This window comes from Maniola jurtina, chromosome 18 (genome assembly GCF_905333055.1).
Source record: "Maniola jurtina chromosome 18, ilManJurt1.1, whole genome shotgun sequence".
NCBI classification, from domain to species: domain Eukaryota; kingdom Metazoa; phylum Arthropoda; class Insecta; order Lepidoptera; family Nymphalidae; genus Maniola; species Maniola jurtina.
Window position 1 is genome coordinate 792,227 of NC_060046.1, and position 22,533 is coordinate 814,759.

At 37.3% G+C, this 22,533-nt stretch overlaps 2 protein-coding genes across 2 annotated transcripts in view; both read left to right on the forward strand.

The window, feature by feature from the left end:
- Nucleotides 1-1,241: 1,241 nt before the first annotated feature.
- LOC123874576 lies at nucleotides 1,242-6,419 on the forward strand. Its single transcript, XM_045920050.1, has 2 exons — nucleotides 1,242-3,000; nucleotides 4,860-6,419. Exons 1-2 carry the CDS (start codon nucleotides 1,501-1,503, stop codon nucleotides 4,983-4,985), a joined length of 1,626 nt encoding a protein of 541 aa, XP_045776006.1. The 5' UTR covers nucleotides 1,242-1,500; the 3' UTR covers nucleotides 4,986-6,419.
- A 7,768-nt stretch (nucleotides 6,420-14,187) lies between these two features.
- The window catches only part of LOC123874575 (chondroitin sulfate synthase 1), a 37,531-nt gene continuing 29,185 nt past the window's right edge, over nucleotides 14,188-22,533 (forward strand). The window contains exon 1 of the mRNA XM_045920049.1: nucleotides 14,188-15,280. Within this exon, the coding sequence (XP_045776005.1) occupies nucleotides 14,519-15,280 (762 nt within the window). The 5' untranslated portion in view covers nucleotides 14,188-14,518. The remainder of the gene's footprint in view (nucleotides 15,281-22,533) is intronic.

Genomic DNA, 22,533 nt, shown 5'->3' on the forward strand with positions numbered 1-22,533 from the left:
CACACTATTACTTACGGGTCCTAAACATAGCTGGTGTAATGTGGGTGATATTCACCTCTGCATAGGTACACCTTTGGGTAGGTACCTACATAAAAAGGTTACACTATGTTATGTTAACTTAAGTTGACTCGAAGTTTTGTTAGTAACAGAAACTTAATCGTGTTAGTCATCATATTTCTTGTATTGTAGGTTTCCGAAGAATGAAAATCAGAAATTGATGTGGGGAAATGCAGTGCCTGGAAAAATCTCAAAATCGTCTGTTATTTGCAGTGCGCATTTTAAATGTGACGACTTTATTCCTGGTTATATTAGGAAAGTGCAATGTATAAAAACAAATCATTAAATAATTATTGCAATTTTAGTCTTTTTTTTCGTCTAGAATATGCATGACGTTCATTTGACATATCAATCATTTAATAATAATATTATGTAGCTTTTTTGTACGGACTCAATACGGAGTGAAAAGTTAGTAAGGTTGTTGTCAAATTAACGGTATGTCAGATGATGCCTATTGTACAGAGAAGAAAAAAGTACTTCTGACCCTTATGAGTATGCAATAAGCTCGACCAAAGTTGCCGGCGCACGTGGGTAACGGTGTAACCTGCTTGCTATTTCACCTAACCTAATATTGTGTGAGAAACAGATAGACTCAGTGTAGCGAGTACATGCGTACATAATATTTTCAGTTATTTAGGTGTAGGTAAAATAGGAGATTTATTGGAGTTTAGTAAAAAACGAAATATCATTTTACTGCATCTAGTTAAAAGTCGGAGTATACAAAACAATATGTCCTGTGTTCTGTTTTATCATGGTCACCTAATTAGAAAGGGACACACTACCAACGGGAGCCCTCTCATGCGGACCGGCTTTTTCGCCATGGTGCACAGTCTAGTTAGTAGTGTAAGGTCTTTGGTTTTATTATATACATCCTACTCTATGGTTTTATGTGTGTTATATAATAATATGTGACGGGTGTTTGCTTGCGAATGCTTGCTAACGCTTATCGTTCATCTGATTGACTGCATAGCAAGTCAAACCGTAGCTAAGCCTTAAGAGCAAAAGCAAAGCACATGGTTAAGCACTGTACCTAACTACCTACGTATAAAAAAAAGTATAATAGGTACTCTGTAGTGTTTGCCGATGCTTGCAGCTGTCATGTAGTTTGCCAGCATGAAGCGGCTCCATATCACATGACACATGGGAAATGCACTTCAATTTCAAATTGACAAGTGACATACGATAGTGACAGACAAAAGATCTTGTGTCAAAGAGAAATAATAGAAATAAGGATTTGTTATGAAAATTATTAGTAAATTATAATTAAATAAGTATTTTTGTGATATCGTGAAAGCTACTAAACAGATTTATGTATCGAAATTTATTTAGTGATATAGGTGTTCGAAGTGATGACGTTGAAAGAGTACGATGTAACCTTAAAAGTGCAAAAAGTCCATAGAAAAAAACTTTGTCGTCTCATTGTGTTGTCAATTATTACTTGATATGTCTCATTTTAGTGATTTTATGGACGGTGTTCCCGTTAAGATATCAGAGAAGTACAAGAGGCCACCGCGAATAGAACTGCCGTATAGTATAACCGAGTGTCCTTTGCGATCGCAAAATTTCGTTGAAAGTATTAAATATTGCTCAACTTTTGAGCGGAATGTGCTTTCTAAACTCAAAGAGCTCCGGAGCGCGAAGGAGACGAAGAAAAACGAGCGGAGACATCGGCTACAGCTGTTGGAAGAAGCGAAACAGAAAAAGTTGGATGCTATAGCCGTAGCAGAGGCCGAGGAGAGGTTGAAACAGCTAAGCGTGTCAGAAGTATCGTATCCAAGCACTGATGAGATAAGCGCTCTATCCCCTGATGATAAACCTGAAAAGATCTGTGATACATGCCCTATTCAAGACAGTAGCCCAGAAGTTGACAAATCAGTTAACACTGATGGTGAATACCCGTGTAGCTCAGCACAGTCCCAGACTAACATCCTGCAACCTGTACAGGTTCAGTCTAACTACCAGCAAGGCAATTTGCTCGATGACCCTGATCCGTTACAGGAGTTCAAAATGCAGACAACAATGATTAAATATCCACATTACAATCAGAACACTGACGCTTTAACTTTTAAAGATTTCGAGAATGACACTTCTAGCCCATTTGATAATGTAGAATTAAAAACGATCAACGATATGGAGCTATTAGCGCAAGTATTGCAAAGTCAGAGATCTGTAACCAGCTGCCAAGCATCTAATTATAACCAGGAAGACTTATATCCAGGGTATACGAACTGTGCAACACAAGCACAGATAGAAGGTGTAACATATCTACCCAATGCTTACGTAGAGCAACAAGTCCAAGGTCCCAATGTAATATACTCATCCCCACAACACTACCCAGTCTCAAACGGCTACTATGTACAAGAAAATGTCTGTGATAATCTACCTGTAGAAAACATGTACATGCCGAATTACCAGTACTACATTCCCCAATACCCAGGTCCAAACATACCTTACCAACAATATGGTCAGTTACCAACAGGATCAACTGAAATGCAAGCACCAAATGGTTCATTCATACCACAGCCATATTACTTCCAGTATCCCCAAGTACCTGTACCATATGTAGCTAACACTTTCACACAAGTCCCAGAACAAAAAGAACTGGAAGATAATCCATCTGTAAGCTCACAGGTTACAGTGAAGTCTAGATCACGAAGTGTTCCTGATATAGTTAAAGAGTTGAATGATGAATTAGCATCAGCACATCAAAGGGCCAATGAACGCTCATACAATGCCAGTCCTGCGCCTGTAAATGTTCCTAGATCATCTTCCCATAGTGATAAAAAAGAAGAGAGGAGAAAAAGAAGAGCGGAAAAGTTACCGAATCCATATGAAAAGTTTCCTACTAAGTTGCAGAACATGTGTCAGAAGATACATGGCATGGGGTTTCCGTTAGACAGGGTGGCTAGAGTCTGTAGTCTTGTTGGGGAAAATGATAAAAAGGTGAGAAAAGATTCCAATACACAGTATAAATCATAATAATTATCCACTGTAAGTACTTAATCTCATTTGTAACTATTTAGGTTTCCTAATGATGTTACTCTGTGCCAATGTACAACTCAAACTACTGGGTCTAGAAATGTGAGATTTCAAAGCCCTTATTGTGACTTATTCTCTTGTACATAATGTTTTAACTAACAAGTGTAAATTAAAAATTTATAACACCCCCGACGATCCAAAGTATTTGAGTTTTCCAAAACATCATTTTCAAATAAATAATTATGTATTTAGCCAACGTCCATCTTGACAGCTTGACATTTGTCTATTGACATAATATTATGAACCTAACGGTTATCTAACCTTCTTTTCTACAAGAAAACTAGAAAAGAGCTGATAACTCTTAAACGGCTGAACCAATTTTTTTAGATTATAGCTAAGAACACTCTCGATCAAGCCACCTTTCAAACAAAAAAACTAAATTAAAATCGGTTCATTCGTTTAGGCGCTACGATGCCACAGACAGATACACAGACACACAGATACACACGTCAAATTTATAACACCCCTCTTTTTGGGTCGGGGGTTAAAAATGACATGACTGAACAAATATATACCTATCCCTTTCATAAAGCTGCCTTAATATTATGCCATTTAAAGCCCACTAAGAAAGACTTTAGAAATTGCACTTGAGTGAAGCTGGAATTTGATCTACCTTATTAATTTAACTACTTATTAAAAAAATATGACAGCATTAACAAAATTAAACAAAGAAGAGATAAGATTATTTCTTGATTCTTGATGCTTTATTTTTATTGTATCTTAAACATAAACATTGTTATCATCATTTATTTTTAAACACTATAATATGTACTAACTAGGGATGGTACGGAGCTTCGGTTCCGGTTCCGTTAAGTCGGAACTTCCGATTACTATTATACTTTCGGTTCCGACTCCGGCTCCGACATTTTTTAATCGGAGGTGTGAATCGGAGGTCGAAGCATAGATAGCGGGCGAGTGCGGCGGCGTGTGCCGACCGACTGTTATGATTCGACAGGTTCATACGCGTCGCGCGGGGAATCGCCCCTCCCCCGACCCGCGCACTCAATTGTCAATTATTTTTTCACTTGTTAACGCACACGACAGCACGACACGTTCATTGGTTAAATAGATATTTGTTTTGATTTTTGCGGCTTATTATCAATGAAAGTCATCTGTTTTTGTGTTGGACAATGAAACCTAAATCAAGTTGTATTTGGAACTACTTCATTCAAGTTAATTCGGATTCGGCAAAGTGTAAACTTCATTCTATTTAAACTTGTTGTTTATATGCCAATTTTGTTCATTTTTTATGTTTTATCATAAAACATAAAACTTTTATGTTACAACTGAAACTTAAAATAAAAAAAAATACTACATAATGTTTTATTTGTCCTTAAATAATAATTCTCTCTCATGTCACCCTGCTTCCGATTCCGATTCCGACTGCGGTTCCGATTCCGAGAAAGCAAATTTAAAAACTCCGATTCCGGCTTCGGTTCCGATAAAACTGCTTCCGTTACATCCCTAGTACTAACCACTTCTATCTTATTGAATTTACAATATTATCCATAGTAAAATTGTAAATGCGAAAATTTCTGTTTATCTATTTAACTGTTACCTTTTCTCTGACCATCCGTTAAACTGATTTTGACAAAATTGGGATAAAAGATAGCTTACATCCCGGGGAAGGACGTATGCTAAATTTTATACCAGGAAATCAAACAGTTTCCTAGGGATTTTTTAAACCTAAATCCATGTGAAGTAATTTTAAAAGCTTGGACTTCTAAGTACACATTTGATAAAGGCATGTTTACATGTTTCAGGTTATAGAATGTCTTCTTATCCTGGGAGAGTTGATGGACCTTGGATTTTCGGAAGCAAGAGTGTCAGCTGCGTTGGTCAAGCATGAGTTCAATAGAGATAAGGCTTTAGACGAACTTGTTTCTTAATGCTTAAGAAATAGAGGCAAACTTATTCTAAATTCTATGAAAGCTAGTGTTGAACCCATACTGATATATCACTTGTTAAACTCATGCCTATAAAGAAGTGAATCGAAACTAAGCAGCAGTAATCATTCTGTCTTGCTCACACACTATACACACATACAGAGTATAAGTGAGATGGAATGATTGATGTCGCCATTTTCGATTTGTTTCTTTATTAAGACGAGTTATATGTTTGTAACTTGGTTGTAAGTCTGCTGACCATTAACAAGGTACATATTATCAGGCTGGATTTTTAACTTTGATCACAATTTGAAGTCTTTATATTGCCGAGGCTTCAACACTAAACAATTGGCCAAAATTAATAATAATCTAATTATTTTGTCATCTATTTATAAGTTACTTAGTAATATTGTCAAAAAATACTGTACAATCTTTGACAAGTAACAATGTTGCTAAGTAACTTTTCGACAGATTACAGATAGATTGATTAATTAATTGGCCAGTTGCTGGCTAACAGTTAACTTTTGTTAACTGTCATTAAGTATGCCATTAAGGTTCAATTAAAAAATACTTTGGTCAACTTTATACATACAGATTACAATAATATAATGTAAAGATTATAAATATATGTAGATATGTACCCTTCGAAATATTGTAGCTTAATATAAATTATCGTTAAAAAGCTGTGGTTCTATTAAAGGCAAGTTTAGATTGAGACAGTGACTTTGCTAGTCTAGTGCAGGGGTCGGCAAGTAATTTTATGTGGGGTCCGAATACTGTTGGAATTTTTTATCGAGGTCAAAAAAAAAGCAAAAAATTACACGGACGACCTCAAGCCGGTTTATTATAATTTGGTTCACATGACGAAAGGCAAATGCGAAAGTTATAATGCTACCAAAGTGCATATTATCATGCAAAATGTGTAAAAGTTAAACTTTTTTATTCATTTATTCATAGATAGGTATTAAAAATATTCAGTGGTCCAAAATTGCCCTTTGCCAACCACTGGTTTAGTGGCAGTTGATGGTGTTACACAACACTCCAGCGACTGTAGCTATAGTCACTGTCTTAATATAAACCTGCCTTAATAATAAGTGTAGTGGACTAGTGGCTAGATTATACTGGAGATGTTTGTTTGCAGAATAATATGATTTTTGCATTTATATTGACTGATATCAAAGTGTAAATTGTGAATGGTTAAATCTGTCGTGTCTGTCTAGACCAGGGAATCTAAACCTATAGGGTACTTCAGGCAGGGGTGTAGGTTTTATAGTTAAATTAAAGGAAACCCCCAAAAAACGTGAATCTGTGGTAACATTACAAAAAAAATGTGTTCATGAACAAATAATAATTAATCACATGTAGATGGCGCTGTCCGGCATTAACTTGTTTGTGTGTGTGTATGTTTGTTATTTCTTCACGCAAAAACTATTAGGCGGATTTGGCTGAAATTTAGAATGGAGATAGATAATATCCTGGATTAGCACATAGGCTACTTTTTATTCCAGAAAATCAAAGAGTTCCACGGGATTTAGAAAAAAATAAATCCACGCGGGCGAAGTCGCGGGGATCGGCTAGTATGTTATATCTTGTACGATGGTACGGAACCCTTCGTGTGTGAGTCCGATTCGCACTTAACTGGTTTTTTTATTAAACAACCGACTATCAAATCACCAAAATCCATAGTATCTAACTGGATTTTCATTTCATATGCCCATTCTCCACTGACAAAAAAATAATAGAACCAGGAATCTAAAGTGTCTTACAAACATTATCTGTAGTATTCAATGATTGAGTGTTGCTAGAATCGCGATCAGTCTTAATAATACAAAAAAAATTAAATAGTTAAGTTATATTCAAAACTAAACTGATTCTATCAAATAGAAAATAATAATTCATGATTTGAAAGAGTTTAGCGTTGTAAGATATTTAGGTGTTATATTTTAATACTATGATTTAAAAATTGTTTTAATATTAAAATGGTGCTGTTTTAAACCAATTCGTGTTGACCAATGAAAAATGACTAAGTTCTAAATGCATATTTTGCTATCAACTAAATTGACTCGGCTTAAAACTAAAAGTAATGCTATCCTGTTCTATAGAGAGCAATGTAAAAAAGATAACACTACTTTTAGGCCTTAGTTTATAGAGGCTGGCATACAACTTGAACACTAATATAGGCATAATGGGGGAAAGTTGATGAAAAATAATTAATCTACGCCAATTTTCAAGTTGTTTAGACTAGACACCTTAGAGATTTGCGTTCAGCTGAATAAGAAACTACTAAAATTACAAGTTGGTATGAAATAGCATTAATTTTTTGTGCAATTCCATTTTAGATTTAAATTATTTAGCACTACTTTGCCATTGCACTTATCTATGCCTTTGCTTTTGGAGATGGCTCTTTGATTTAAAAATATAAATAATTTTTTTATTTTATTTAAATTGTAAATAAAGCGGGCATTTTGCGTGATTACTTACTTTATTCGTCCATATGCATTATATGATAATAATGTTTTTGATGTAAGGCTAAGGGTAAGCGTATACAGGTGGAGTGGAGTAGAGCAATTTTTGGTTAAATCAGCTTTATATATTATGTTGACTTAAAGGTTGAAATTGATGTACGGAAAACAAAACTGAAGAAGATCACAGATGCACGGCGCGCCTGGTACAGTCTACCACTTTTATAAGTCGCAGCGGTAAAATTCGTTTGCGCAGAAAAGCGCAATCTAACGCTGACCAAAACCGAATGTATACAATGAAATACAGACCTTGTTGCTTGACATTAAGATTTAAATCAAAAGAACAACAGAGACGGGCTATCTGGCCCATGATTTGCGCGTACTAAAATATGGCGCGTAGGCAACAACTAAAGAAGACGGACGTTATTATTGACTGAGATATTTTCGCGCCATTCAAAAATAAGATTTCTGCGCAGGTACATTGGCGTAACTTATAAAAGTGGTAGTAACTGTAACTACCATACAATCGAATTTATTGTAAAACGTTTGAGCGTATGCGCAAGTGTAGAACTAGCATAATGTAGTGCTTGTATAATGTTGTGTATTTATAAGATTTTTAAAGTGAAAAGTGAAGAAATTATATCAATTAATGTAAATTTTATGATTTATACATTATTATTATATTCGTTACAGATCTGTAAACATGCTCGTTTTTTTTATAAATAAAATCTGACAGATCCTTACATCATCCAGAGTGACACTGGCCATTAAAAAAACAATTTGGCAGGGCAATTATTTTTTAATTTATGTAGTGTAACAAACAATTTAAAAAGTTTAGGAAAAATCCCGGCTAGTTTGCACTGCATATTTTTTTAACCCGCACATTAAAATGTATAAAATCCACCATTATGTTGTCTCCAAAATCCAAATACGATAAATGTTAAATATTTTTATTTATTTTCTAATTTGAATAATGTATATTTGAATCTTGAGCGTAGGGCGTGATTTTATATAATACAGCTTCATACCTAAATGAAATATGTATAATATCTACGAGTAAACTATAAATAAATAACGTTATTTTTATATGAGTATTTTGTTTTTGAATACCCTCTTTTATTATTTTAGATAACTTTACTGACTCCAAAACTCCTGCGCCGTCCTTTTTTTCTTTTTTTTTTCTCCAGGAGTTATTGACAAAAATATGGAAATTTTTAAAAACGTGTGTTTCTAAGAAAAGAAAGCTACGAAGCGTAGGATCAGGCTAAAAACTTTAGTTCTATGTAGCATTCTTTTTTAAAAGCATCCATTTACTTATGCACATTTTTTGGCGATAACTCAAAAACTTATTTTTGCAGTTAAGCGCTTTTTAGAAATAGGACGCCAGTATTGGTTCATGGGATAGTGCAAAAAACCATTTTTATAACTTTGTAATCATCAAAATCCAAAAATGTTATGCAAGCAAAGCCTGACGACTTCTCTGGCGCAATGATGAGCGCTGTGGACTTATAAGTTTGGGGTCCCGGGTTCGATTCCTGGTAGAGGCAATTTGGGAGTTTATAATTTCCAAATTGTTTCTGGTTTGGTCTGGCGGAAGGCTTCGGCCATGGCTAGTTATCACCCTGCCGGCAAAGCCGTGTCTCCAAACGATTAAGCGTTCCGTTACGATGCTGCGTAGAAACAGATCAGAGGTGTGAGTTTAATTATACTGCCATACCCCTTCCAAGATAGCCCGCTTCCATCTTGACTGTATCATCACTTACCACCAGGTGATATCGCAGTCAAGGGCTAACTTGTAATGGAACAAATCGGTCAAGTGCGAGTCGGTCTCGCACACGAAGGGTTCCGTACAAGAAATAACACTTTAATTTTCATGGTGGCCATTTTGAAATTCTTTTTATTTGTTGTCATAGCGGCAATAGAAATGCAATTTCAATCCTACCTGTTATCTACAGTTTACGAGATACTGCCCGCTGACAGACAGACGGACGGACAGCGTAGGCTTAGTAATAGGGAACTCTAAAGAAAGCACTGATACGTTTTAATAACTACACGTGTTACATACTTGTAAATTTTGTTAACAACGCTATTCAATTTGTATCAGCAATTTTAATGATAGCGTTACATAAACACCTAATTTATCTATTACAAAAGAATGCCTACATGTTACATTTATGTAGGTACACATGATATTCGTGTAAGCACTTATAGCTTAACAAAAACTTTATTAGGGTTCCGTACCTCAAAAGGAAAAACAGAACCCTTATAGGATCACTTTGTTGTCTGTCTGTCTGTCTCTCTGTCCGTCGTGTCTGTCAAGAAACCTATAGGGTTAACCTTCTCGTTGACCTAGAATCATGTTTGGTAGGTAGGTAGGTCTTATAGCAAAAGTACAGGAATACATAAATCTGAAAACCGCGAATTTGTGGTTATATCATTTAAAAAAATTAAAATGTGTTTCAATTTTCATAATAAGATAACTATACCAAGTGGGATATCATATGAAAGGGCTTTACCTGTAGGTAGGTACATCCTGACACAGATTTTTATTTATTTTTATGTAGGTAGATATAACAGTTTTTGATTTAACGTGCAAAATGTTTGGAAAAATACCCGAGTACGGAACCCTCAGTGCGCAAGTCTGACTCGCACTTGGCCGGTTTCTTTTTGATATTGTTATTGTGTAATTTGTCCGAATTTTGAATTACAACATTCTTGTGATATCTTTACATGTAAAACTACTCTGTCGGGTTTAGCCGTCATTTTTAGGGTTCCGTAACCGAAGAGTTCCAGTGGGACCCTATTACTAAAAGTCTCCACTGACCGTCCATCTGTCCGTCTGTCTTTCAACAGACTATAGTCTGTCTCGTGCCTTGGTAGAGATCCCACGCCTCTACAAAAACGACTACACAATAAGTGACAGTGCAAAATAACAGATTGAATTAATTACATTGTTTACGCTAGAGAGCTACTAAGGCAGTTCCACATTAAACTCACTGATTTAATCGCTCGTTCACACAGGCTGCGTAAGCGTTGCGTAAGCGTAGGCGTTGCGCGTTGTAATGTATGGAACTGTATGAAACATGGCACACCGCTTGCGTAAAACGTGGACGTATGCGTAACCCGGTGTGTTAGGGGTTTACGCGCGTCACTACGCACGTATCAGGTGTACGCAATTGGTGTGAATCGGCCTTCAATGTACTCACATACGTATCTCTCTACTTAGCTCTACGCACACGCTTTTAGCATCGGGATTATTTTGACTACTCCCATTTAGCACCCGTTTGCGTGACGTGATTTACCCGTTTTTAGCACCAAAGTGATTTACTAGGTTTTAACTCCAGAGTGATTTACCCACTCGGTTTATCTCTAAGGCATCGATATATATAAGGTGATTTACTCGCTTTTAGCACTAGAATGATTTACGTACTATTTTTCAGCTGATGATTTGCATATTTTTAGCTTTAGGGCTATTTACCCATTTTTAGCACTAAAGTGATTTACTAGCTTTTAGCACTAGAATGATTTACGTACTATTTTTCAGCTGATGATTTGCATATTTTTAGCTTTAGGGCTATTTACCCATTTTTAGCAATAAAGTGATTTACTAGCTTTTAGCTCTAGGATGATTTAGGTACTCGCTTTCAGCACTAGAGTGATTTAGGTACGTTTCATTTTTTAGCTGATGATTTACCCGTTTTTAGCACCGAGGTGATTTACTAGCTTTTACCTCCAGGTACCTACCTGATGTAGGTACCTACTCACTTTTAGCTCTAGAGTGATTTACTCGCTTTTAGCACTAGAGTGATTTACGTACCATTTTTTAGTTGATGATTTACTACCGCATTTTTACCATTACGATGATTTACCCGCTTTTAGCACCAACGTGATTTATTAGCTTTTAGCTTTTAAAATATTTTGTTTCAAGTTACGTGATTGACATAAAAATCAGTGAATGTAGTTAGGCTTTAAACTTGTCATTTTTACGGAAATCTCGCAAACCACAGAAATAAATAAGTATCAGTTTTTAAAACTTGTCTGTCTACAACATTTCATTGACTTTGGTTGCTTAATATTCAAATGAGAACGAAACTACGTTTGTATGGAGGGAGTGACGGAGAGTCCTCTGTTAACAGGGCTCTCTCCGTCACTCGTTTCCACTCGTTTCATACAATCGTAGTTCCAATTTCATTTGAATATTAAGCAACCAAAGTCCATGAAATTTTGCAGACATATTCTAGAAACTAATATCTGTGTCTGTGGTGTTTTAGATTTTTCTAAAAATATGTAGTTTTAAAATTACAGGGGCTCAAAGATTTGTATGTAAATTTTAAAGACCGCGTAACTTTGAAACCGAATATTTTAACAGAAATCTGGAAAACCACAGACATAGATATTAGTTTCTAGAATATGTCTGCAAAATTTCATGGACTTTGGTTGCTTAATATTCAAATGAAATTGGAACTACGATTGTATGAAACGAGTGACGGAGAGAGCCCTCTTAAGAAGGCGGATCGCATAGCAGAAATAAACCAAATAAATAAATTGTCATATCTTTAATATGATGATGGACCCGCGGCTAAAGTTACAGAAATACGTGGCTAAGTGCGAGTTGGACTCTCACACGAAGGGTTCCGTACTATCATCCGACATTATTATTTTTGTGATGCAGATGTAAGCACAAACTCATGGTTTTCGGATTTTTCCCTTTACTTGTGCTATAAGACCTACTTACCTATCTGTCAAATTTCATGATTCTAGGTCAACCAGAAGTAGGTACCTTAGGTTTCTTTGACAGACACGACAGACAGACAGACGACAAAGTGAGGATTCTATTAGGGTTCATTTTTCCTTTTGAGGTACGGAACCCTAAAAATGCCGGCTCTAATGAATTCAACCCTTGAGATCAGTGCACCCGAATATGGCGCTCTCCTACATTCGACCTAAGGGTGCTATCACATTAAATGATGGATCCTAAAGATGTTCGACTTGATACATCGTTAACTCTATCTAATCATCATGATAAACTCATCGCCGGACGCCGGCCCACTACTAAGGACGGATCTCCTCAGAACGAGAAGGGTTTTGGTCATAGTCTGCCACGCTTTCCCAGTGATGACGTCTGCGTTCTATTTGGGAAGTCGTGGATTCGATCCCGGGCACGCGCCTCTATAAAAAAGCAAAAATAATTTTTTGGAGTTCCTCACTTTTTTTATGTGACATCCGTAAGGTCAATTTTCCGTATAAAATATAGCCTATGCCACTCGGACCTTTACAACGAATCCACTGACACCTCATTCATCAAAATCGGCCCAGTAGTTTAGGTGCTTCGGTGGAACACACAGAATCTGGATACAAAATAAACGTACATACTTACATAGAGTGCTGAAATCATAACCTTTTGTTTTGGCTTTGCCGTAGTCGGGAAAAAATATTTTGATTTTGTTTTTGGATTTACAGTAGAATTTGTTTTCCGAATCGGTGATATCTAGTTGCCCTACATGAAATTTTGAATTTGGAAGTGTGGCACAGCTCTTATGGGGTTCTCAGGATCCCATCTGTCAAGCAAATGAGTTTCCCGGCTTGTCGGCATGAAACACATGTGCGTTGAGACTGCACTTTGATTTTTTTTTTCCACTTTCATAAAACATAAAACTGCCTAGAGATGAAGTTTTTAAAAATGAACCCTACGTCTTATAAAATTAGGAATACAATTAAATTGATTAAAATAGTATCTGGCACTTTATACTTAGTGTAGCTTTCTCAGAGACGAATTTTAATTCCTTCGAACTTGGGACATTTTCAATATACTTAATGTCTATACAGTTGTGTACAGTGTACTAATCCTAATTTGTAAATTTTCCATTTATTGTGATAACTACCTAGGTATGTATAGAAAAATATAATTATGTACGACAATTTTAAGCCTCAATAGCTCAATGGTTATAGGAGCGGACTGAAATGCGAAAGGTCGGCGGTTCAAACCCCACCACTTGCACTATTGTCATACCCACTCCCAGCAAAAGCTTAACGCTTAGTTGGAGAGGAAAGGGGAATGTTAGTCATGATTAAAATGACTAATGTTCTTTAAAAAAAAATTTTGATTAAGTATGTATTCTCTGATTAATCAAGTTAACGTAAAAGTTACTAGAATAGTGACGAATCCTGGCAAGGATCGCTTTTGGATCCAGAACTGTTTTAAGACTGCATACCTACCTAGTAGGTCGGTACACCGTTATTTAAGTCAGTACTTAATTAAAACTTTGAAAATCAAAATCATTTGCTTCCATGGAACAATAATTTTTTGTCACACAGCAGGAGCAAGACATTTCATGAAGCTATTTAGATTCGTAAAAGACGTCGGATCATCGGATGCGAGTAATTTTCTCGTATGTAAATAGCTGTCCGCTCACGCAAAATGTACAATTATGCAGTAGCTCACGCCACTTATGAGATGAGATGCCTTTGACGTCGCCGGCGTAGTTCCTACAAGCTTCCGCTACCCGGCTCGCTAGCTACACGAGCTCGTATTACGGACACCGCATTGTGTATCATATCTTGTCATTGCCCACCGATGAATGGGACAAGTCCATTAGAATATAGCATAGTATATCAGCCTCGATAAGGAACGATATACGTCAACGTGCGAGTGGAAGCGAGACGCGGAGCTCCGGCCTGCGGGCTCGGACAGCCGGACCGCTGCTGGTCGAGTTGTTTTCAGACGGCCCACTTGCATACTGCAGTAGTACGGCGAGCAGCGCACGAGTCAAACGGGTTCTCAGTATAGTCAGCTCGCATCGTAAAATGAACGGCTCGCATTTCGACACGCGTCGCGCCTCGCCGCGCTCGCTTCGCCCGCGTCGCCGATAGCATCTGCAAATTCGATATTTAGATCGTGACACCGAGATATTACTTGTGATCGATTTCGCGTGACGTGATAATTTGTCGCCAATGTGATCCGACACAATGCCTACAACCGCCCGCTAATGTTACTCCTGTCAAAAGGCATAATTCTGGAATGCAATAAGCACGCCGGGAGACAGTGGATGTGTTTGTTGAGGTAGTCCTTTTAAGATGCCGCGAAGGAGTAAATGGATGCATCTCGTTGCCGGCGTAGTCGCCGGCGTAACATTCGGTGTGTTCCTGAAGTTATGCTTAAGACCTTCCTCGAGGACTTCCATACAAGCTTGCCCGAATGCTGCCAAATATGTTGCGCCCGATCCCTTGTCGATTGTAGGCTTGAGGGCGGATGAAACTCTGTTTAATTCCAACAGGACTTTAGTGTTCGTCGGTGTTATGACAGCGGAACAGTATTTGACGACTAGAGCGAGAGCCGTTTATGAAACGTGGGCGCAGGACTTGCCGGGAAAGATCGCTTTCTTCAGTTCAGAAGTGTCGCGTGCGCCAGGATTACCCTTAATCCCGTTGCGTAACGTCGACGACAGTTACCCTCCTCAGAAGAAGTCCTTTCTGATGTTGTTGTACATGTACGAGCACTACGGCGAGAGGTTCGAGTGGTTCATGCGGGCCGATGATGATGTTTATGTCAGGGGCGATAAGCTAGGGGAGTTCTTACGTTCAGTGGACAGTAGAAAACCTCAATTCATCGGGCAGGCGGGAAGAGGAACGAATAATGAAAAAGACGCTTTAGCTTTGGATTACAATGAAAACTTCTGTATGGGTGGGCCCGGGGTGCTGATATCTCGAGAGACAATGAGGAGGGTCGCCCCTCACGTGAAGTACTGTTTGAAGCACCTCTATACGACACATGAGGACGTCGAGCTCGGTCGATGTGTTGCCAAATTCGCCGGCGTGTCTTGCACCTGGAGTTATGACGTAAGTTTTGTTTTTTACTTTCTACCTGTTATATTTAGAGTTCATTTTCTATTACACTTTTAAAAGGTCACTATGCAGGCTCGTTTGATTGTCTTGTTTTTGTGTTGCGAATTTTACAATTATAATAATTACGAGCTCGGGTGATTACTAACAAAAAGTTTTGAAACTTTAATCCAGTTATTATATCGCTTAACCTGTCTTTAGGAATCTCAAAACGTATGGTTAACTTTAATTTTGCAAGCCTTGAGGCTCAGCGCATATTTAAAAGGATGCATCGGGTTTACAAAGATCTTCGTTTGTAAAATAATATTTGTTTATCGGCTTATGTGAAAGGAGGTGAAAAAGGCCATCGAAGTTCGAACAGGTAAAGATAACTTGGGATCGGGTGCCGGCCGTTTGTATGGCGTTTGTTGTGAACAAACAAAACACATTTGCTTTGATGAATCGTATTTTTCTACGAAATGAGAAATCTCTTTTGTAAGACACGTAAGTCATAACAAATGTGCATTGTGGAAATTCTATATGAATTTATGAATACCTACGACTATTTTTCATTTTTCTTTTAATATATTTTCCCTGATCCATAATAATCAAACCATTAAAATAGTGGATTACCTACTTACTACTATATAAATGTTAAAAATAAAATTACTGAAACGTAGATAGACGTCGGGTACCAACTTTTACCGTGTAATTTTTTACCATTATATTTAGGTATCTACCCTACAACCAATAATTTACTCTTCATGATTTGATTTGAAAATTGTGTGTTATATTTGTATGGGCTTATTATGTTAAAAAAATTTAACATAATAAGGTTAAAAATAATGACACATTGCCCATACAAATATAGCAATTGAAATTGATGTAAGGGTAATGTAAGTACCCTATAGATTTTCATAACAGACGGACAGACAGATAGACAGACAACAAAGTGATCCTGTAAGGGTTCCGTTATTCCTTTTTTTTTTAAAGAATCTATTAGCCATGTTAAATGACTAACATTCCCCTTTCCTCTCCAACTAAGCGTCAGGCTTGTGCTAGGAGTAGGTACGACAATAGTGCAACGGGCGGGGTTTGAACCGTCGACCTTTACCGGTTTTCAGTCCTCTCCTTTACCGGATGAGCTATTGAGGCTCAAACTACCTTTTGAAGTACGGAACCCTAAAAAGTGATCCAAAGTCTGAAAGCGCGGCTCTTATCTCCAAAACGACAATCAATTGAACCAAATTTCAGACGAATGCCGTTAGCTTAGGTTCAACGCCTCTGCAAAAACATTAAGCTCAAATTCTCGCACAGAATCGAGCTGCTGAAACCGGTTAGCGGCGAACGAGTGGCGAGACGAGATGCTGTCTCGATCTTAGCTCCCGCGGTCTCATTCATAGATCGTGTAGCGATGTAGATCAGCCACGGTTTGACCACTGACCTGTAGATTGAGTTGTCATATCACACGGATTGTTATCAAATGGTTATCATTGAATGCTTTTCTTGAAGCTTTTTAGGATTCCGTACATGAAAAGGAAAAACGGAACCGTTATAGGATCACTTTGTTGTCTGTCTGTCTCTCTGTCCGTCTGTCGTTTCTGTCAAGAAACCTATAGGGTACTTCCCGTTGACCTAGAATCATGAAAGGTAGGTAGGTAGGTCTTATAGCACAAGTACAGGACTAAATCTGAAAACCGCGAATTTGTGGTTACATCATTAAAAATAAATTAAAATGTGTTTCAGTTTTCAAAATAAGATAACTATACCAAGTGGGGTATCATAGGAAAGGGCTTGTACATCCAAAAACAGTTTTTTATTTATTTTTATGTATTTTTTATTTATCATGCAAAATTTCGGAAAATATACCCGAGTACGGAACCCTCGGTGCGTGAGTCTGATTAGCACTTGGCCGGTTTTTTTCTAACACGCGACTGATAGGTATCTAGGCGTGCAGACAGTTGCTTTACGATAATATTATATCTTTCGGACTTTCGCGGACATCTGTTCAGTGTACTATGTAATTATATAATCCAGATTTTCAGAGCCTTTAGGTACCTAATTAATTATTTAAATTGAACTTGTTTCCGCCTTTGACGGTCGGTCTTCTATTCGTGAGGTTGGGGGATCGATCCCGGTTAAGTGCAATCAAATAGTTCCTGCTTTAACGGTGAAACAAAATATCGTGAGGAAACCCGAAACAGTTCTCCATAATGTTCTCAAAGGTGTGTTAAGTCTTCCAATTCGCACTGGGTCAGCGCCGCCAGGCTAAGTATGACCTAAATCCATAGATATAGACAGAACCCTTCTCATTCTGAGAGGAGGCCCATGCTCAGTAATGGGCGATAGACTAAAATGATAATGGGACTTCGTCTGTGTTGGCGTTTGCTGGCGCGGGTGCGGTGTTTTTTTTTTGGGTTTTTTTTTTAAAGTGGCCGGTTTTTGTGTTTTACTGGTGTTTTTTGGTGGTGGAACTGACTGAGAAGCGCTCTAAAGGGACGCCGCGCGTGTGTCGGCGAGTGCCGGCACTGACGAAGTCCATACTTATATACCTAGTTTCACTAACTTGTAAATACCTACTAACTTGACATTGGCTAATCTTTGTAAAGTCAGACGAGAGAGAAAAAAAATGATGAGGTGCTGCTAGGGAAATAGGTAATATGCATGCATTTGCAAATATTAGCGACAATGTCTGACCTCCGCGCGCTATCTGTAATCGGTTATATTCTTTGCGTCACAAAATTGGGGACGAGATAAGATAATAATCGTCCCGAAATCTCTGCCTACTCCTTAGTCCTTGGTAGCGTGGCGGTAGAGCGACAGAGACGGAGGGACTGAGCGATTCTTTTCATTCGATGATGATTGATGATTAATTAGCCTTTGACCCTTGACTGCGATGTCACCTGGTGGTTAAAAATGTGTTTATGATTATGGTTATCGACTACAGACTATACCAATTTTTATTGATAGGTAAAAATACAAACTACTTACTTATTACTTTCATCCCCTGTTTAACAATTTCCAAAAATCCTTTGTCTAAATAGAGTCAAATTGGAGTCAAATCACTTCTAGGTTAAGTAAATAAAATTGAACTTAGGTAGTTATAGGTACCTTTCTAACCAATTATCGATCAGAAAAATCAAAGATCCTTGCGATAATGATATATCTAAAAAAAATATTAGCTATTAGCTAAATTTGTGAGTTGTGACTCTGTTGGTCACAACATAATCATTTAAAGGGCTTTATCTAAGGGTCCATTCAGACGTGCCACAGACAATCACACCACAAGAACAATGTCGTTAACATAGGTAGGTACCTACCTAAGTCCCTGAACAGCAGAAATGTGGCTGACTTGGTGAGAAAACACGTAAATTCCATTCAATGTGTTATCTGTTTTAAAACGTAAGGTCATTGGGTAGGTACCTACTTAAGTGATAAATATTGATAGTTGGTAATGCATAATTTTGTTTTTTTAAGTTTGGTGATCTTTGTCTTTTCCTTAAACTTTATCTTGCGATATTTATTACACATCGTCGAAGTTAATATAAATTTTTATGGCACCTTAGAACGCACACATCGTGAAAATGGCGCAGGTAAATTAATCATTTAAAATTGTAATATTACGCCTATAGTATTAGCCATAAAATCTAATATTGTTTGCCCGTGATGAAGCTGTTGGAAATCACGCCACTTTTAACCAATAACTGGTAGCTATTGATATTTTTTGCCCCCTGTTGTCGTCGTAAGGTTATTTAATACGCGCGAAATTGTTGTCGGTTAGCCTGCAGAAAATCTACCCTAATGTATTATAGATAGGTAAAATAATTCAGACTTAGGTGCTTATTAAGGATTTATATATTAATTAATCTTTTTAGTTCACCTAGAACTATACTCTTAGAAGTTTTGCTTCATAGATACCGTCTTTTATTCGAAGTCATAGTTAGTTAATCTTACAATCATAAAACATAATATGATAAACCAATATTCTTTAACAGTATAACTGAAACCTTGTAATATTTTGTCTTAAACCTTGAATAGGTATGTTGGTATGGGTCATTGACTTATTATGCACTAGCGACCCGCCCCGGCTTCGCACGGGTGGACATTTAGTTTTTCTATTTTCCGGGATAAAATATAGCCTATACGGATTCGGAAGAATCCCACTAAGTAATGGTAAAAGATATTTTGAAATCGGTCCAGTAGTTTTTGAGCCTATTCAATACAAACATACAAAAATACAAAGGTTTCCTCTTTATAATATTAGTATAGAAGTAGGCACCTGCAAGGACTTGGGTACAGAGCAGTATAAAATAATGTACCTATCTACCTTACTGTGGAAATTTCTGCTCCTGCAAGAAACATGTACCTATCTTGTATTTTACCTAATACCTACCTTTGTCCAATCGGTTAAAAAGACGGGTGAGAACTACAAAATTATTATTCAGAACAGTGGTTTCTGGTTTCGAAAACAATCTGAGCTCATAATTGCTAACCTCAAAATCAAACAGCACTTTTTAATCAGATTGATGAGAATGTTTGCTACAATTACAATAAATTTTGTAAGTCCGCGTCGGTCGCCTTGGGGCGTCTTCTTTGATATCCTATAACGACGTCTCCTGTGACCGTTTGGTCCGTTGCGTCCCACGTGTCTGTAATTACTCAGGGTCATTCATCCTTCTCACCGGAACTCCGCAATGAATAGCATTGCACTGTAAACTGTTAGCAGTTGTCGCTAGGCTTGCTTGCGGGCCTTTATTTAGGCAACATTTGTAGCAGTCGATCTCCTCTCGTTATGTAAGCTGTAAAGAGCGATCTTTTTCATGGATTTTTTTTAAAGAAAATAAACTGGTCATAATCTATTTTCTAAACTATATAGTAGGTAGGTAGGCTGTCTATTTTCTACAACATCTTTGCTTGAAAGCTTGTTAATACAGAAGATTTTAAATATTGGATAGAATCAGGCGTTACTTTGCGGAAGTTCATGTTTAGCAAGAAACAGTTAAAAATTATTTTGCTATAATCCGCCAACAGGATAAATCTGTATGGTCAAACATGCAGTTACAAGCTAAGCACCGCTTACCTCCCCAACCAAGCAATAAAGCCAAGTTCCCAAGCAAGCACTGCCACCACCATTCACATGCAACACCACACAATACTTTTCCACTACTCTCGACGCACGTTTCGCCCCGACACCGGAGCATCCTCAAAATGAGGATGAGGAAAGTCTTGTGTGGTGTTGCATGTGAATGGTGGTGGCAGTGCTTGCTTGGGAACTTGGCTTTATTGCTTGGTTGGGGAGGTAAGCGGTGCTTAGCTTGTAACTGCATGTTTGACCATACAGATTTATCCTGTTGGCGGATTATAGCAAAATAATTTTTAACTGTTTCTTGCTACAGAAGATTTTGTCTCTTTTCCCTTTGCAAATATGTAAGGAGGTACCTACTACCTACGAGTAGATAGGCACCTACTAAAACTTTCGAGTCGCGTAACTGCTGGGTAATGTGAAGAAAAGATCAATTTTTAAGTTGAGTGGAAGATGATGACATGATGGATCTCTAGCAAGATGGACTGATTAAAATACAGTCGGCTAGTAACTCCTCGATCTAGTAGGTAGGTACTAATTTTAGCAATGTGTTAAATAGAATCAGCTCAATGGAGATCGTAGAATCATTCAAGACCAAAATCAAAAAAGCAATAAGCATAACCCCAGAACCACCGTCAAGAATGTACGAGTATGTAGTAAAAATTCTAGTCCTAGAACAAAGACTTTATATTGAGGAGCTAATTTCCTTTCAACAAATTAGAAGAAAACTCTTCAACAACAATTAGATCAATAGGACAAACTCAAAGAAGCTTTCTTCTTGGTTTATTATAAATAGGAGTAGACGCGTCTATCTTTAAATGGCCAATCACCAAACTATCAGCTTTAACACTACCGGAAACAGTGCATGCCAATTTGCACGATAACGCATTGACAATTCGTGTTATAATTGCGTGAGGAATTGTGTTAACTAATCACGTTTTCACGGTCATCGAGGACGGAGTGTCACCTACATCCGCAGGGTCACTGGCCTGGAAGAATTAGCTCATGAACATTGATATATATTTTACATTAAATTACATTAAGCAACATACAAAGAGCAACCGCCGAGTTTCTTGCTAGTTCTTCTCGTTAGGAACGGCATTCCGAACCAGTGGTAAATTATTTGACGATTCAAAAACACTTGTAAAAGTCTAGTTGAATAAAAATCTGTTCTATTCTATTAAAAACTCTTAAAGAATTGCATATAGTTTCTCTTCAAATCTTTTAATTTCCCAAAAATCGTCTGAGCTTTCAAACAAATGTTCTGTTCTTCGAAAAACCCTGCATTGACTTTTGATCTACTTTGAGATAACTCATAAGAATCTACTCTTGCAAGTCGTATCTAGAAAAGCAGTTAACTAAACTTATCTAAACTGAAATAACTAGGTTTCAATTTGCCATTCCAGGGCAAAGGTGTCTCAAAATATTATAAAAATAAAGGACCAAGAATGCGGATCAAATGATCTATCCAAGTTTAATTTCTCACACAATGTCGTCAAGGATTATAGTTATGACTAGCTGATGCCCGCAGCTTCGCCCGCGTGGATTGGTCAGATCCCCTGCAGCATCAGGATTGAGGAGTTGGAATCCAAATTTTTTATGAAACAATGTCACAAAGTTCTTCTATCGATTAAAAAAGAAATGACGCAAATCGGTTCAGAAATCTCGGAGATTTCGGTGTACATTGGTAGAAAAACACAACTCCCGTTTTGAAAGTCGGTTGAAAAAGTAGCCTATGTTACTCCCTGGTCAATTCTCTACTTGTCTGTGAAAATCCCGTCAAAATCGATTCAGCTGTTCCGAAGATTAGCCTTTTCAAACAGACAGACAGACAGACAGACAGACAAAAATTTTAAAAACGTGTGATTCAGTTATAGTGTCGTTCAAATAACCATATGAACTTAATATGCGGTAGTTATTTCGATATTACAGACAGACACTCCAATTTTATTTTTTATTAGTATAGATTGTATTAGAAAAACTGTCCAAGACTGAATTAGCTTCATTCTAACCACTTTATAGTGAAATAGATGTTTCCACTATACTGTCTATACATATGTATAAAAACAAAGACAAAAACGCTTTTCTATTCACCAACACTCTTACGGATTCTTAGTTCTTATGTTATCTCTGACGTCAATACCAACACACCAACATTAGAAAAAAATCTACAAACTTCAACCTAACG